Consider the following 13,773-nt stretch of genomic DNA (forward strand, 5'->3'; position numbering starts at 1 on the left):
GTCAGGGCGTGTGGAAGGTGTCTTATGACTGGTTTGGGTGTGGGTGTGGAAGGGGATCCCCAGCTGCCATGCTCCTGCGGAAGTCCAGGTCATCAGAGCAAAGAATGTGATGTGTTCTGTTCTGTCTTGCAGATCAATGTTCGAGTTACCACCATGGATGCCGAGCTGGAGTTTGCCATCCAGCCAAATACCACCGGAAAGCAGCTTTTTGATCAGGTTGGTCTCTACGCCTTGAGAGAGGGAAACTTTTGTGCAGTCTCCAAATCATTGTTTGCTGAGTGACCTTGATTTGCCCACTTGATGCAATAGATGACAAAAAATCATCTTTGGAAAGGAGAAAATGGCATTCGTGATAGCATTACAGAACACTTAAAGGACAGATATTTTTGTTAAATATTAAGATACTTGGTTTGTTTCCTAGCAGACATAGTCATTTCTAATGGCTCAGTCTTCCTGAAACAAGCTGGGACAGAAAGCCTTTCCTGACAGATTTTACAGCTTTGGGTCACAAGTTGGCAAACTTTTTTCTGTAAAAGACCACACAGTAAAAATTTTTAGGCTTGTAAGCCATGCAGTGTAGGTTGTAACTGTATAATCTTGCCATTGTAGTATTGAAAGCAGCCAGAAACTTGTGAATGAACAGGGCTTAGTTCCAGTAACACTATAGAGGGACAATGACCTCCCTCCTCCCCCACCCTTCACCATCTAAAAAATAGAAACCATTCTTATCTTACAAATAGTCAGCAGACCAGATTGGACCAACTCATCATTCCTGGCTGTCTCTGCTTTATTTAAAAACCATCTCTGTGGTTCCGCTTTGCTATCCCAAGCACCACGAGGAGGGCGTGCCATTGCCTAGCAGACAACCCTGGAAAGACTCCAGAGGCATTGGGCTCTCTAGTCTCTCCTGTTTATATTTTTATTTGTGTGTTTATGCTTGAATTCAGAGTCTGGACACTGTTCTAAAGCTTTTTGGCTCAAGGCTGGCATTGTACCACTTGAGTCACAGCTCCTCTCCTGGCAGTTTGGTGGTTAAGTGAAGACAAGAGTCATCACACCTGGATCCTCAGATCTCAGTCTCCTAATTAGCTGGGTTTATAGACATGAACCACCAGCACCTGGCTCCTGTTTCTTTCTGGATGCTCTGTTGCCTTTTTCTCTTCTCTCTCTCAAGCAAACACTGGAAATGGTCAGCCACGCCTGCAGCCCAGTGTGCTGCAGAATACTGGTTTCAAGTGAAGACGGTTCACCAGCATGTTTTTTGTTTTGTCGGTCCTGGGGCTTGAACTCTGGGTTTGGGCGCTGTCCCTCAGCTCTTCAGCTTTAGGCAAGCGCTCTACCATTTGAGCCACAGAGCCACTTCCGGTTTTCTGGTGGTTTATTGGAGATGAGTTTCATGGACTTTCCTGCCTGGGCTGTCTTTGAACCGTGATCCTCAGATCTCAGCCTCCTCAGTAGGTAGGATTACAAGCATGAGCCACTGGCGCTGGCCACCAGCATGTTTTAAATGAACCCGGCTGAGGGAGTGGTGCCCTAGCTCTCACTCCGCAGTTGGTTTTAGAAAACCCAGACTTCCCTCTGGCCTTTTTGTTCCTCCGCCCACCTTCATTGACCCGGAGACTTGAGACTGTGGCAAGGGAAGTACCAGATGCTCTGTGCTAGCCCGCAGCTTGATGACTGGCAGACCCCATCATGCAGGGCCTCACTGAGGCCAACAGCATGGCCCACGGCCCTGGAGTGACCTGGTGATGGCAGGCAGGTACCTCCGCATGCCTGCCCCTCCTGCCTGGAATGGCAGAGTTTGAATGAGAACACCGGGCCGCCATGAAGCCTCCGATGCGTTTCCATGCAACAACTCCAGGCTGTGAGCAGGACCTACTTTTCTAGGATAAGTGTGTTCTGCTCAGGGGCAGGAGTCCAGGAGGCAGAGGAGTTTCAAAGCACTTGAACCAGAGCCTGCTTTCCTGAGAATCCTGCTGGCTGCAGCCGTGCCTGCACTCAACCCCCAAGCCCCATGTGAAGGGCTAGGAGGGCAACCAGGGGTTCAGAGTCTCCAGGTGCCTTCATCTGGTCTTAATCCAATCTCCATCTCCTCCAGAAAGGGAGCGCCCGGTATGCAGGGCAGCTTTTGCAGCCAAGCCGTGGTACCAGGGTGTGACCAGGGTGCCAGGGCGTACCCTGAGCTGGTCCTGCAGGGTGGGCGTGGTCCGGGCAGCCAGACAGTTACTCCTCTTTAGAGGTTGTCCCTGGGTCTGCCTCACATAGCAAGACTAAAGATATGTACTGCTGAATCTGAGGAGCAGATATGTACTGCCTGGGCTGGCTTTGAACCGTGATCCTCAGATCTCAGCCTCCTCAGTAGGTAGGATTACAGGCGTGAGCCTGTACATATGAGGCTGAATTGAGGGTCAAAATCTACAGGTCTTTCCTAAGTGACGGTCCCAGACAAGTTGCGTGGAGCCGCTGGGTTTTGTGTGGCGCAGTGGCCTGGCTTCCCGCATTGGCTCTGGACCCCAGGCTGGCAGGTCCCCCGGCCATCCTCCCAGACAGCACAGCCGTTCCCTGTGAGTGAGTGGTTAGTAGGAGCATTCTGAAAGCAGAGAAAGAAACCTCAGGACACGAGAAACAAATAGACTGGAGTGGTAGAGAGACGTGGTGGGCCAGGCTCTCCCAGGTTGTCTTTTCAGGGCCAAGTGGGAGAGGCTCTGGAAGCCATTCCTCCTCAGCCTGCCCATCCTCTTAGTGCCTCTGTGTCAGGCCCTGCCCACCCCTCGGAAGCCCCCAGTGCCACCGCTCAGGACTCCAGGCGGGAGGCCCCCTGAAAGGTATCTTGGCGGCCAGCTGCCACATAGGGGCTGGACAAAATGACCACCAGGCCTCCGGCTCAGCCATGGAAGAGACAGTAGCTGGTGCTCAAGGTCAGGTAGAGCCGACGTTCCCTGTCTTGTTCTTCTAATCCTGTCACCCAGACCTCTGGAGATGGATCTGAGTGTTTCACCCCCCTCCCCCCACTATGAATAGGCCTGAAAGCAATGATAAGGGGCGTTGTGTGGGAATGTGGGGTTTCCCCCAAAGAGAGGGTCTATGGGATGTTTTTGAAATGCGTTGATGAAAGGATGGTTGTTTTAATTCCAGCGTGTCATTTTGAGGTTACCATGGTGATAGAAATAAGGCTCAATAACAGATAGGGAGGATCATTTCATGGGAAGTAGATTTCTCCAGTGAAGATGAGTACTAGGATAGAGTGCCGGGGTTGGCTTCCCACTGAGAGCGTGGGGGTCCAGAATGGTTCGGGATGCTGAGATTGGTTCCGGCATAGAGCAGATGCAGGAGGGAACCCAATGGTCAGTAGGTGCTGAAGGGCAATGGAGAGGGTGGTCATCTGGGCGGGAGCTCTTCCCGGCTCCTTCAGGACTAGGCTGAGGCTATGGGTGGATGAAGAGGGGGAGAACCTGATTAGAGTGAGCACCTGTTCGTTTATGCATGCGGGCCTTAATTGCATACTTTGTGACGGCCTCAGATGACAAGGGGCAGGTTGGCAGGAAAGAGGAAGTAAGCAGGATCGGGTAGACCTGGTGTTTGCTCTCTCCTTGCTCGGCTGCCATAAACACAAACAACCCGGGAGCAGAACACTGTGCATGGCTGAATTTCCTTTCTTCCCATGTGGAAGAATCTTAGGTGTAGTCCATTCTCCCTGTTGGGGTGGAGGAGTGGAAGGAGAGGTTGAACAAATTGACGCTAGGCACTTAATAAAAAGGTACTCGAGAGCATTCGTTAGAATCTGCCCCTGCGGACGGCGAAACGGGCTAGGCCAGGTGTTTATTGAAGATTGCAGTGTTTACCTTAAGCAAATACCTCTCGTGTGGTTTCTTGTGTTCAGCCCTCTTGCTCCTTCAACATGGTATTTGAAGGATAGTCATGGTTAAACATTTTCTAGAGGATTTACATTATATGCCTTGGGATTTAGAATGGTGTGTCCAAGCTGGAGGACTTGCTTCATGTTCCGCACATCCAACTGTTGCTGTTTATTTCCAAGACATTCATGAGAACAACCCGCGACAGGTGTTCTAGGGAATGCACCACAGGACACGACTCTGTGTGGTGGTTGTGAAGTCCTTGCTGTTGGGTAGACCGAGGATCCTACCACAGCTCTCCCAGAATTTCAGTTCCAGAGGCCAACATGGCTCTGTTGTATCTGTAGCCAAGCAGCCAATCCCTGCCTCCTTTCCAGGAACCACTACTTCCCTGCTCCTAAGTCCCATTCCTGATTGCCAGTGGCCTTTGAGGCCCTCGGGACAGCAGAGAGCTCGGGCATTGCACCGATCACTTCTGGCCACCTCCCACATGGGCATTTCTGATGAGTGACACACAGCTGTGCACACGGATTGCAGCTGGACCGGGTCCCACAGTTCTCTGCTTTGCATTCAGAGTTTGGAGGAGTAGGAGAAAGAGTTAACAAGATTTAAAGATAGTGATGAATGCCTTCGCATGGATGACAACTTTGTGTGGCTCAAAGGCCACAGGAGACAGGGCAGGACAGGCATAGCTAGCTGCTACAGACCTGCTCTTCTGGGGACAGCATGGCTGCCGGTGGCTGTCCGGTTTCTCATGCCAGGGCCTCTGTCTCCCACAGGTGGTTAAGACCATTGGTCTCCGGGAAGTGTGGTACTTTGGCCTCCAGTATACAGACAATAAAGGATTTCCTACCTGGTTGAAACTTGATAAAAAGGTAAGGCGGGGGGGGTTAACTATTTACAGGCTATTAATTGGAGTTTCTCTGCCCAGAGCACTTTTAACTCTTTTGTCTTTTTGGTTCCTTTTTATTTGTGTAAAATTTTTCAGGCCCGAGGGCTGCAGGTTTCCAGTAAGCCTGGACAAGGGCTGGAAATTAGATCCTGGCCTTCCTCCCTGCTCCCCCCTTGTTGGGTGATGGTTAACAGCCTCCCTTTTAGTTGACCTTCATTCTGTGGGTTTTTTTCCAGTGAGATTAATCTTAGAAACCATGAATCACCCTCTGTGTTGTAAGAACCTGTTATTGCTTTGTTTGAATATGTGATAGATTATCTTCCAATTCCAAAGATTGAGTAATTCCACTAACAATTATAAAGAGATGCCATCAGCTGAACATATGCTCTTCATATTCCTTTGAAAACTGCTTTTTCTCCACCTGACCCCACCCTGTCCCACCTTCCTGCCGTGTCTTGAGGATCTGGAGGAAGTGTGGCTCAGTCCCAGAGCCCGGGGCCAGGGCTGACAAGTGGGCAGTTCCAGTATTGCTAGCCATAGGAGGGGAGCACCTGCAGATCTGAGTTCTGTGGGACTGACAGGATCGTCTCTGGACAAGGGCTGGGAAGGATAGCGTGGCCCGTGGTATAGCTTTCCCGTGGAGTGTGTACAGTAGTGCTTCTGACTGACCTTTTTTTAAAAAAAAAAATCCAGAGTGCTAAAATGATGAACTTGAGAACAAACACTATGAACTTCATTCAGAACAGATACCTGTCTTCTGAAATCTGTGCTGAGGACCCCTCGTGAGTCACTCACCAGCAGTCTGTAATGACAGCTGGCTTGTGTCACACAGGTATCTGCTCAGGAGGTCAGGAAAGAGAACCCTGTCCAGTTCAAGTTCAGGGCCAAGTTCTACCCCGAGGACGTGTCTGAGGAACTCATCCAGGACATCACCCAGAAGCTGTTCTTCCTGCAAGTGAAGGAGGGGATCCTCAGCGATGAGATCTACTGCCCCCCAGAGACAGCCGTGCTTCTGGGCTCCTACGCCGTGCAGGCCAAGTTTGGTGACTATAACAAAGAAATGCACAAGTCTGGATATCTCAGCTCAGAGAGGCTGATCCCTCAGAGGTGAGCAGAGGTGACCTGGCCCAAGTGAGCACGGGCATCATCCCTTGTGGGAGAGGGTTGTGGAAGGGAGAGCCTGACAGGAAGTGGAGGACACTCAAGGTCAGGTGCTCCTTTAGGCTGGGGATTCTGTTCCTGCCCTGAGGGCTCTGGACCTCAGAAGTATTGAGCCCCAGCCTCCTCCACGCACTGCTATTCCACAGATGACCAGTGCATTTCTCTGTGGGACCTGACAGGTGACTCAGTCACTGGCTTCTCATGACCTCCATACCTGGCTCTGTGTCTCCCTCCTTCAATCCAGAGTCATGGACCAGCACAAGCTCACCAGGGACCAATGGGAAGACCGGATCCAGGTGTGGCACTCGGAGCACCGTGGCATGCTCAAGTGAGTGATGGCCAGAAAAGGCCTGCGTTCTTCTCCCAGCACCCCACAGAGTGCTAGCCTGAGGCCTGAGCTGAGGTACCCCCAGCCTAGCCCCAAGTGGCGGGGCGGTGGCTCCTTTGCTGGTGGGGAAGGATTTGTTTTGGCTAGAAGCCACTGAACCTTCAGGTCCGAAGAGCTCCATCCCTTTGCTTAAGAGGAGAGAAGGTCTTGGCGATTGCTTGTCTGTGAAGGAGTGGTCAAAGTTTCACTGGGGACTGGAGCGTTGCTCACCATCATGCTGTGCTTCATCTTCCTTCCCTAGAGATAATGCTATGCTGGAGTACTTGAAGATTGCTCAGGACCTGGAAATGTATGGAATCAACTACTTTGAGATCAAAAACAAGAAAGGGACAGACCTCTGGCTTGGTGTTGATGCCCTGGGACTAAATATTTACGAGAAAGACGATAAGTGAGTTGAAGTTTCTCTTTCTCTTTAGCTGGTAGAGCAGCAGACCTGGAAATGGACAAAAATGACAGTGATTGCTGGGGGTGGGGACGATTAAAATATATATATATATATTTTTTAATTATTTATTTGTTGTTGGTTGTGGGGCTTGAACTCTGGGCCTGGGCACTGTCACTGAGTTTTTTTTATTCAAGGATAGCACTCTACCACTTTGAGCCACAGTGCCACTTCTGGGTTTCTGGTAGGGTTAATTGGGCTTAATTTCCTGCCCGGATTGGCTTTAAAACATGATCTTCAGCTCTCAGCCTCCTGAGTAGCTAGGATTACAGGCGTGAGCTATACCCTGCTATATATTTTATTAAATATTGTTTTTATAAAGGTGATGTACAGAAGGGTTAGCATTTCATAAGTCAGGTAATAGTACATTTCTTCTTGTACAAGGTCAACGCTTCCTTCATACTCTCCCAGTTACAGGTGTACGGATTGTTAAGGCTCTTGGACTGTGCTGTAGCCATCTTGGTGGGTGGCCCAGAGGTGAACTCTGTCAGCTACTGATACCGTAGTCTGCTTAGGCACAGGAAGCCTGGAGGAAGGGCTGGTGGGGCCGACAGCAACCTTGGGACCCTTGGAGAAGTGGGGAGAGCCACATCTGGAGAAGACTCCCTCCTTCCCACGAGGCCCCCACCCCGGCTGCCGTAGGCCTCAGCCTATACCTGGCTCCTTCCCAAGCAGACCCCGGACTCCTGGCTAGTGCTAACCAGCCAGCCAAGACTATTTCTAGATGATACAGCCCGCTTGTATGAACAATTAGCTAAATCTCCTGAGCTTACACAAGGTATCTAATTGCTTCGCGGGAATTGCATTATTTGTCAGTCATGGTCAGTTGAGTGCAGAGCACCTTGTAGAGGAGCCTCTGGCGCGGGGAGCCGCCGATGCTGTGGTCACTGAGCTGGTGCCTGTGCCTTCCGTCGACCAGGAAACCCATCTGCCTCCGTGAGGACAAGTTTCCTCAGAGGAAAAGCCTGGATTTTCTGTGCTCCCAGATGGTCTCCCTGACTTAAGCAGTAGACACCAGTGTGGACATGCTGGCCTGTAATCCCAGCATTCGGGAGCCCGAGGCAGGTGAATAGCAAGTCCTAGGCCAGCATGGTCCACCGGGCAAAACCTAGCTCAAAACAAACCAGGAAAAGAGGGCAGTAGACACCACCTCCCAGGCAGGACAAGGAGCCTTGGGCCCCTGCTGTGAGTGTCTCTGTGAGCTTTACCCGCCCTGCAGCCCAGCCATGGCTCAGGGACAGGAAGTAACCAGCAAGGATCTCAATGCCCAGCCCTGTGGACTGTACATGGTGCCCAGCTGCCTAGACTCCTGGGATGTACCTGAGCCTGTGACAGGCATTGTGTGTGTGTGTGAGAGTGTGAGTGTGAGTGTGTGTGTACTGGGGCTTGACTTTGTCATTCACATCTGGTACTCTTCCTTGAACCACAGCTCCACTTCTAGATTTTTGGTGCTGAGTGGGAAATAAGAGTCTCATAGACATTTCTGCCTACACTGGCTTCAAACTGTGATCCCTAGATCTCAGCCTTCCCAGTGGCCAGGAGTAGCTAGGATTACAGGCGTGAGTCACCAACACCTGGCTGTGGCTCGCACCCGAATCCCCACCCTGGCCTGGTGCTGTCTCTTTAAGTGACACTCCTGTCTCCTCACTCTGTTCCAGATGTCTCTTGTCTCAGCTCCCCATGCCTCACATTCCCCATAAAACCTCCTCTGCATTGGGGGGCGGGGGGGGGGCTTCGGCTGCAGCTGCCTCTGACGCAGGATATGCGCAGTGTGCCACAGAGGACAGAATCACGCCGCACCAAGTGACGTGCTTGTCAGGGTGTGGCAGCAGTGTAGCAGAGGTAGGTGACCCGCTGAGGGCTTGCAGCGTGCGCCTTCTGCCTTCAGTGTGCCAGAAGTTGGTAGAGAACCAAAACAGTCTTAAGGATAGGAACCAGCCTCCGATCCTTCCTGAAGACCCCTGCTTTGGAGGAAGGGGTGGGCAGCTGCAGGCATGGGTGTCAGAGAGCACCCTGTGTCCTCCTGAGAACTGTGTGGGAAACCTCCTCAGTCTTTGAACTCCTGAATGGCTGGATTTTGTAACTGAGCCACAGCCTGGACCGTCCAAACAGGTTTTTCCAGCTGCAAGGAACAGCCCTAAGGCAGGCCTTGCTGATGTCAGCCTGCAACCGCTCCAACCCACGGAACTGCGCAGCATTTCACCAAGTAAAATCGGAGCTCGGAGCCCCTTGCTCCCGCCACCCCCACCCAGCACGCCCCTGCCAGCTCCCACCTCCCCAGTCTTCACCTCACAGACAGCGCAGGGCCCTGGATAGCTCCACATCCGGGCTCCCTCCTTCCATTCCCAGTCACACCCTCTCTTCAAAGGAAAAGCCCTCAGGTGGACATTTAATCAGCTGTCCGCCGCCCCCCCATAGATATGGACCATGTGATTTGAGGCATAAGCAGGAGATTGTTCTGGAGGCCTGTGGACCCCAGAGCTCTCTAAATGGTATGGGTGTTGAGTTGCTCTTTTTACCGGTAGAACTAATGGTGAGAATTAGATAGTCTTAATACATTGTTCATGGAGGAAATCTGATCCATCGAGTGTGTAAATTGAGCTATAGGAGACGCCATGCTCCACAAATAAACCACCACGTCTTGATTGTGTCCTCTTTGGAATTCACCAGGCTGTGACTGGAAGATTCTCCTTGGCTCTCCTTTCATGAAGTGTATTCCCATTCTGCCAGAGTACGCAGGACTCTAAGCATTTGACTCCACCCCTCCCCCATCCTCTTCCTCCTCCCCTCTTTCCTCTTCCCTCCTCCCCCCTCCTCCTGGAGGTAGACAGGTGAGCATACACAGGCAAAGAGAGGAAGTGCAGGGCAGCTGCACTGCAATTCTACCTGACACTCTCTGCCCAGACCGAAACTAAAAAAATGGCCGTTCCGGAAGCCAGCCAGGGTTATGAGCTCTACCCCTTTAAGAGAGATAATGCTGGGGAGCTTGGGGCCAATGGGGACTAAACTTATTGCTGGTAGACAGGGAGGTACTCAGACCAGTACTCAGGAAAGTACTCAACACAGCACTTGCTGAATCACATCTCTTAACTCCACATCACTGTAGCTCTCCATCCAGCTTCTTATTAGCACACTTCAGAGTAAATTGTGGCATCAGCATGCTTTCCCCGAAAGGAGAGCACAGAGCTTACTTCTGCTCAGTAAATGTTGAGGTAAAATTTAAATATGATGAAATATGATTGTTAAAGCTACAAGGATTCACACTTTTTGGGGGGAGGGTGGCCTAGCAAGGACACTTCAGGAATAAATCCTAGGTAGACCATGTGCACCCGCGTGTTACACATATAGTCTCTAAAAAGAGGAAGGGGGAGCCCTTGTGCTTTCATTTTCTACCTATAGTTAAAAATAAGTAGGAGTTTAGCTACTCAGGAGGCTGAATCTGAGGATTGCAGTTCAAAGCCAGCCCAGGCAGAAAAGTATCCATAAGACTTTTATTTCCAATTAACCACTCAAAAACCAGAAGTGGCACTGTGGCTCAAGTGGTAGAGCACTAGTGTTGAACACAAAGAGGCTCAAAGACAGTGCCCAGGTTCTGTGTTCAAACCCCACAACCAACAACAAAAAAAAAAAAGGAAAAAGAATTAATTAGTGGAAGTTCTCTAATCAGAAGGGAGTTGTAGCTTTCATGTTTAGCTCTCATTTTTTGATTCTGCAATTATGCCTATGAGTGGCTATGGATTTTTATATGAGGTTTTAAAGACAGCTGGCTCCCTCCTCTGATCCTGGCTACTGTGCACAAATTCAGATCTAGAGGACCACAATTCAAAGTTAACTTGGGCAAAACGTCCTCCAGACGTAATCTGCAAAAATCTAGGCTGGAGGCATGGTTCACGTGGTAGAACACAAGCCAAGCAAGTGCAAGGCCCTGAGTTCAAACCCTGGTAATGGTGGGGGAGGGAGTCACACTTTCCAGACATACCAGGAAATGGGCTAGAAACTGATGTACCCAACCCTTGAAAGAAAGATGCCTGTTAATCTTAGAAGTCCACGTTCAGGCCAGAAACTGTTTGGAGAGGTCCTCTAATGCCAGGAACCAGAGCCCAGAGCCTGACCTCCTGAAGCTTTGGGAGTTGCAGCTGGTGTGGCCGTGGATTGAGCAGTGATCACTTGGTCCGTAGCATCGCCCTGGGAGGCCAAGGCCAGTGTGCCAGGCAGCAGCAGCCTCCAGGGTTCCTCACACAGCCTTTCTGTGTGAGGGAGACGTGAGCCGCAGAGCCCCGCGTGACCAGGCCACAGCCTGCGTTCCTTCCAGGGGCCAGCAAAGCCTCTAAAAAGTCCGTATTCCATCCATGAAGAGAAAATAACTGAACCAACGCCTGTGTGTTGGAGCGCCACGAAATGTGTCAGTCAGCTGTGTCTTCCAGGCATTTAGTGCGCATGTCAGGACAGGGCTGCAGAAGAGGCTTTGACAGGCCAGCTGGTCTGGCCAGTGTCCCGCGTGCCTCCTGCAGGCAGATGGTGGCCGCTGGACCCTCTGCAGCCACCGGGCAGGCTGAGGCCTTCTGCGGCCTGGCGGTTACCATAGCCAGACCGTCCCTACCCATCAAGCTTCCTTTCAACCTGCTGGTCCGCAACAGGTCCCTGCCCCCTCCTGCTGTGTCCTGTGGGAGGTGCTTGGATGGTGGTGTGGGGGTCTCTCCTTGCTTCTAGAGCACTCTTGTCCCCGTTGATGGGGGTGGAGTGGGGAGAATCTGGTTCGCAAGAGGTCAGCAGGGCTACAGGGTGACCACTGAGGTATCCAAACAGGTAGATGCCTGAAGCCATAAAGTGGAGACATAGCACCGTCCCAGCCCTGAGGCGGTGGGGACTAGTTAACAATAGGTTATCATTCATTCTTTATACAAATTGAGTTCATAGAAACTTGCAAATCTCAGTCAGAACAACGGAGGACGTATATTCATATAAATCTAACCATCCCAACCTCCCCCGCCCCCCACTCTTTTTATCCTCAGGTTGACCCCAAAGATCGGCTTTCCCTGGAGTGAAATCAGGAACATCTCCTTCAATGACAAAAAGTTCGTCATTAAGCCCATTGACAAGAAGGCACCTGTAAGTTCACGTGGATTCCCCACGGCGGTTCCCTGGGCCGGGGCTTCCTGTCCATACAGCTAAATCAGTGGAAGAACAAACAGTCAGACTCCTCTGTGCTGAGCGGCACCCGCAGTCCATCACTGAGGGCCAGCTCGCTGGCCGCTGCCTCGGGTGGTCTTTGTGGAGACCAGGTGTCTACAGAAAGCTAGGTGTGGTAACTGGAGATTGCATATGGAGAAAAGCGCATCCTAACTCACTGGCCTTGGCCAATGGCAAGCATTGCTGCCCCCACGGCCCACCTGGCTTAGAGAATGTCTGTGTGGAGAGCCAGCCTGTGCCAGCCTCGCTCCACTGCCCTCGTGGAGAGCAGTGAGACCTGCCAGTCTGGGAAAGCAGAGTTTGACTTTTTTGGGGGGTGCGGGGGAAGGGGTAGTGCTGATACTGGAGCTCGAAATCAGAGTCTGGCCGCTCTCCCTTAGCGTTTCCAATGAAAGCTAGCACTTCACTGCTTGAGCCATGCCTCCACTTCCAGCGTTTTACTGGCTAACTGGAAATAAGAGTCTCACAGACTTTCTTGCCCAGGCTGGCTTTGAACTGAGATCCCCAGATCTCAGCCTCCTGAGAGTACAGATGTAACTCATGGGTGCTTGGCTCCGAATTGGACTTTGAATTTAACCCTAGTTAAGAAAAGTCCCACCCGACGCTGGTGGCTCACACCTGTAATCCTAGCTACTCAGGAGGCTGAGATCTGAGGATCACCATTTAAAGCCAGCCTGGGCAGAAAAGTCCGAGAGACTCTTATCTCCAATAAACCACCAGAAAACCAGAAGTGGCACTGTGGCTCAAGTGGTAGAGCACTTGCCTTTAGCTGAAGAGCTGAGGGACAGCACCCAGGCCCAGAGTTCAAGCCCCACAACCAACCAAAAAGAAAAGTCCCACACATATCCTGAGCATGGCTGGCCCCCACAGCTCCCTCTGTGCCCCCAGCCCTACTTTCTCTCTGGTTCACCGTGCCCCTGACACGGGCGTTCCCTGGTCTGTCCACCTGGGAAGGGGTGCCTCATACACAGGAGACTGGCAGCTAGAAAAGGGCATAAAGATTGTTGCAGGCTGCAAAGACCAGTGCATTATGGGAATTTATTTCACTTTTATTTTGTCAGCATGTGAACCCTTAGCTGATAATTTGGGATGTATACATGACTGTAGCATGGTCAGAAGCAAAATTGGACCTTAGAGCCTGCCCTGAATGTTACCAGAATTCCAGATTGGGGAGACATAGTGTCCCATTGCCTCCTGGCTCCCGTACTTGGGCTAAGAGAGGCAGACAGGGCTGTGCCCACACCTGGGCGGGTGAGGCCTCTTGGGACAGGGCCCCACTTGGCATGGTCGCCCCACTTGGAATGCCACATGGTATTGATGTTTAATGAACCCCTCCTCACGGAGGGGTCCTCCTGGCATCATTTAAAATCAGCAGGTCTTGCTTTTACTGTTCTTTTATGAAAGCGTTTTCTTCTTTATTGAAATGTGTCCTGCTGTTCGTAAACTCCAGACGATGCTCCATGTGTTGAGGCACCGTTCTTTAAAATTAACCTCATATTTAGCACAGACCCTGCAGCTCCATGGAAACGGTTCACATGCTGCAGCCCGGTCAGCTGAGGGTCCTGGCAGCGGGGTTGGCATGGTTAGAAGGCACGAACTCTGAAGTAGGTGGGTGTGCTCTCCAGTGTGATGCTACGAACTGTAGTTTCTGGAAATTTAGCCGATAGAGAATATAAATCTTTCTGGCTGGAGTGTGTGTGTCTGTGTGTGTGTGTGTGGCTGGAGTGTGTGTGTGTGTGTGTGTGTGTGTGTGTGGCTGGAGTGTGTGTGTGTGTGTGTGTGTGTACTAACTTTAGTTTCTGGAAATTTAGCCAATAGAGAATATAAATCTTTCTGGCTGGAGTGT

General features: G+C 51.2%; 1 protein-coding gene across 2 annotated transcripts in view; it reads left to right on the top strand.

Moving 5' to 3' along the window:
* Positions 1-13,773, top strand: part of Ezr (ezrin) — a 63,016-nt gene that overhangs the window by 40,432 nt on the left and 8,811 nt on the right. Inside the window, exons 2-7 of one of the 2 annotated variants that reach the window (XM_013024552.1) lie at positions 133-216; positions 4,634-4,729; positions 5,579-5,853; positions 6,152-6,235; positions 6,537-6,683; positions 11,750-11,846. In XM_013024552.1, coding sequence (XP_012880006.1) covers positions 133-216; positions 4,634-4,729; positions 5,579-5,853; positions 6,152-6,235; positions 6,537-6,683; positions 11,750-11,846 — 783 coding nt within the window. Of the gene's footprint in view, positions 1-132; positions 217-4,633; positions 4,730-5,578; positions 5,854-6,151; positions 6,236-6,536; positions 6,684-11,749; positions 11,847-13,773 lie in introns of those variants that run through there. The other variant, XM_013024553.1, reaches the window with a different exon arrangement.

The sequence above is a fragment of the Dipodomys ordii genome, unplaced genomic scaffold, assembly GCF_000151885.1.
Source record: "Dipodomys ordii isolate 6190 unplaced genomic scaffold, Dord_2.0 Scaffold77, whole genome shotgun sequence".
Classification (NCBI taxonomy): Eukaryota; Metazoa; Chordata; class Mammalia; order Rodentia; family Heteromyidae; genus Dipodomys; species Dipodomys ordii.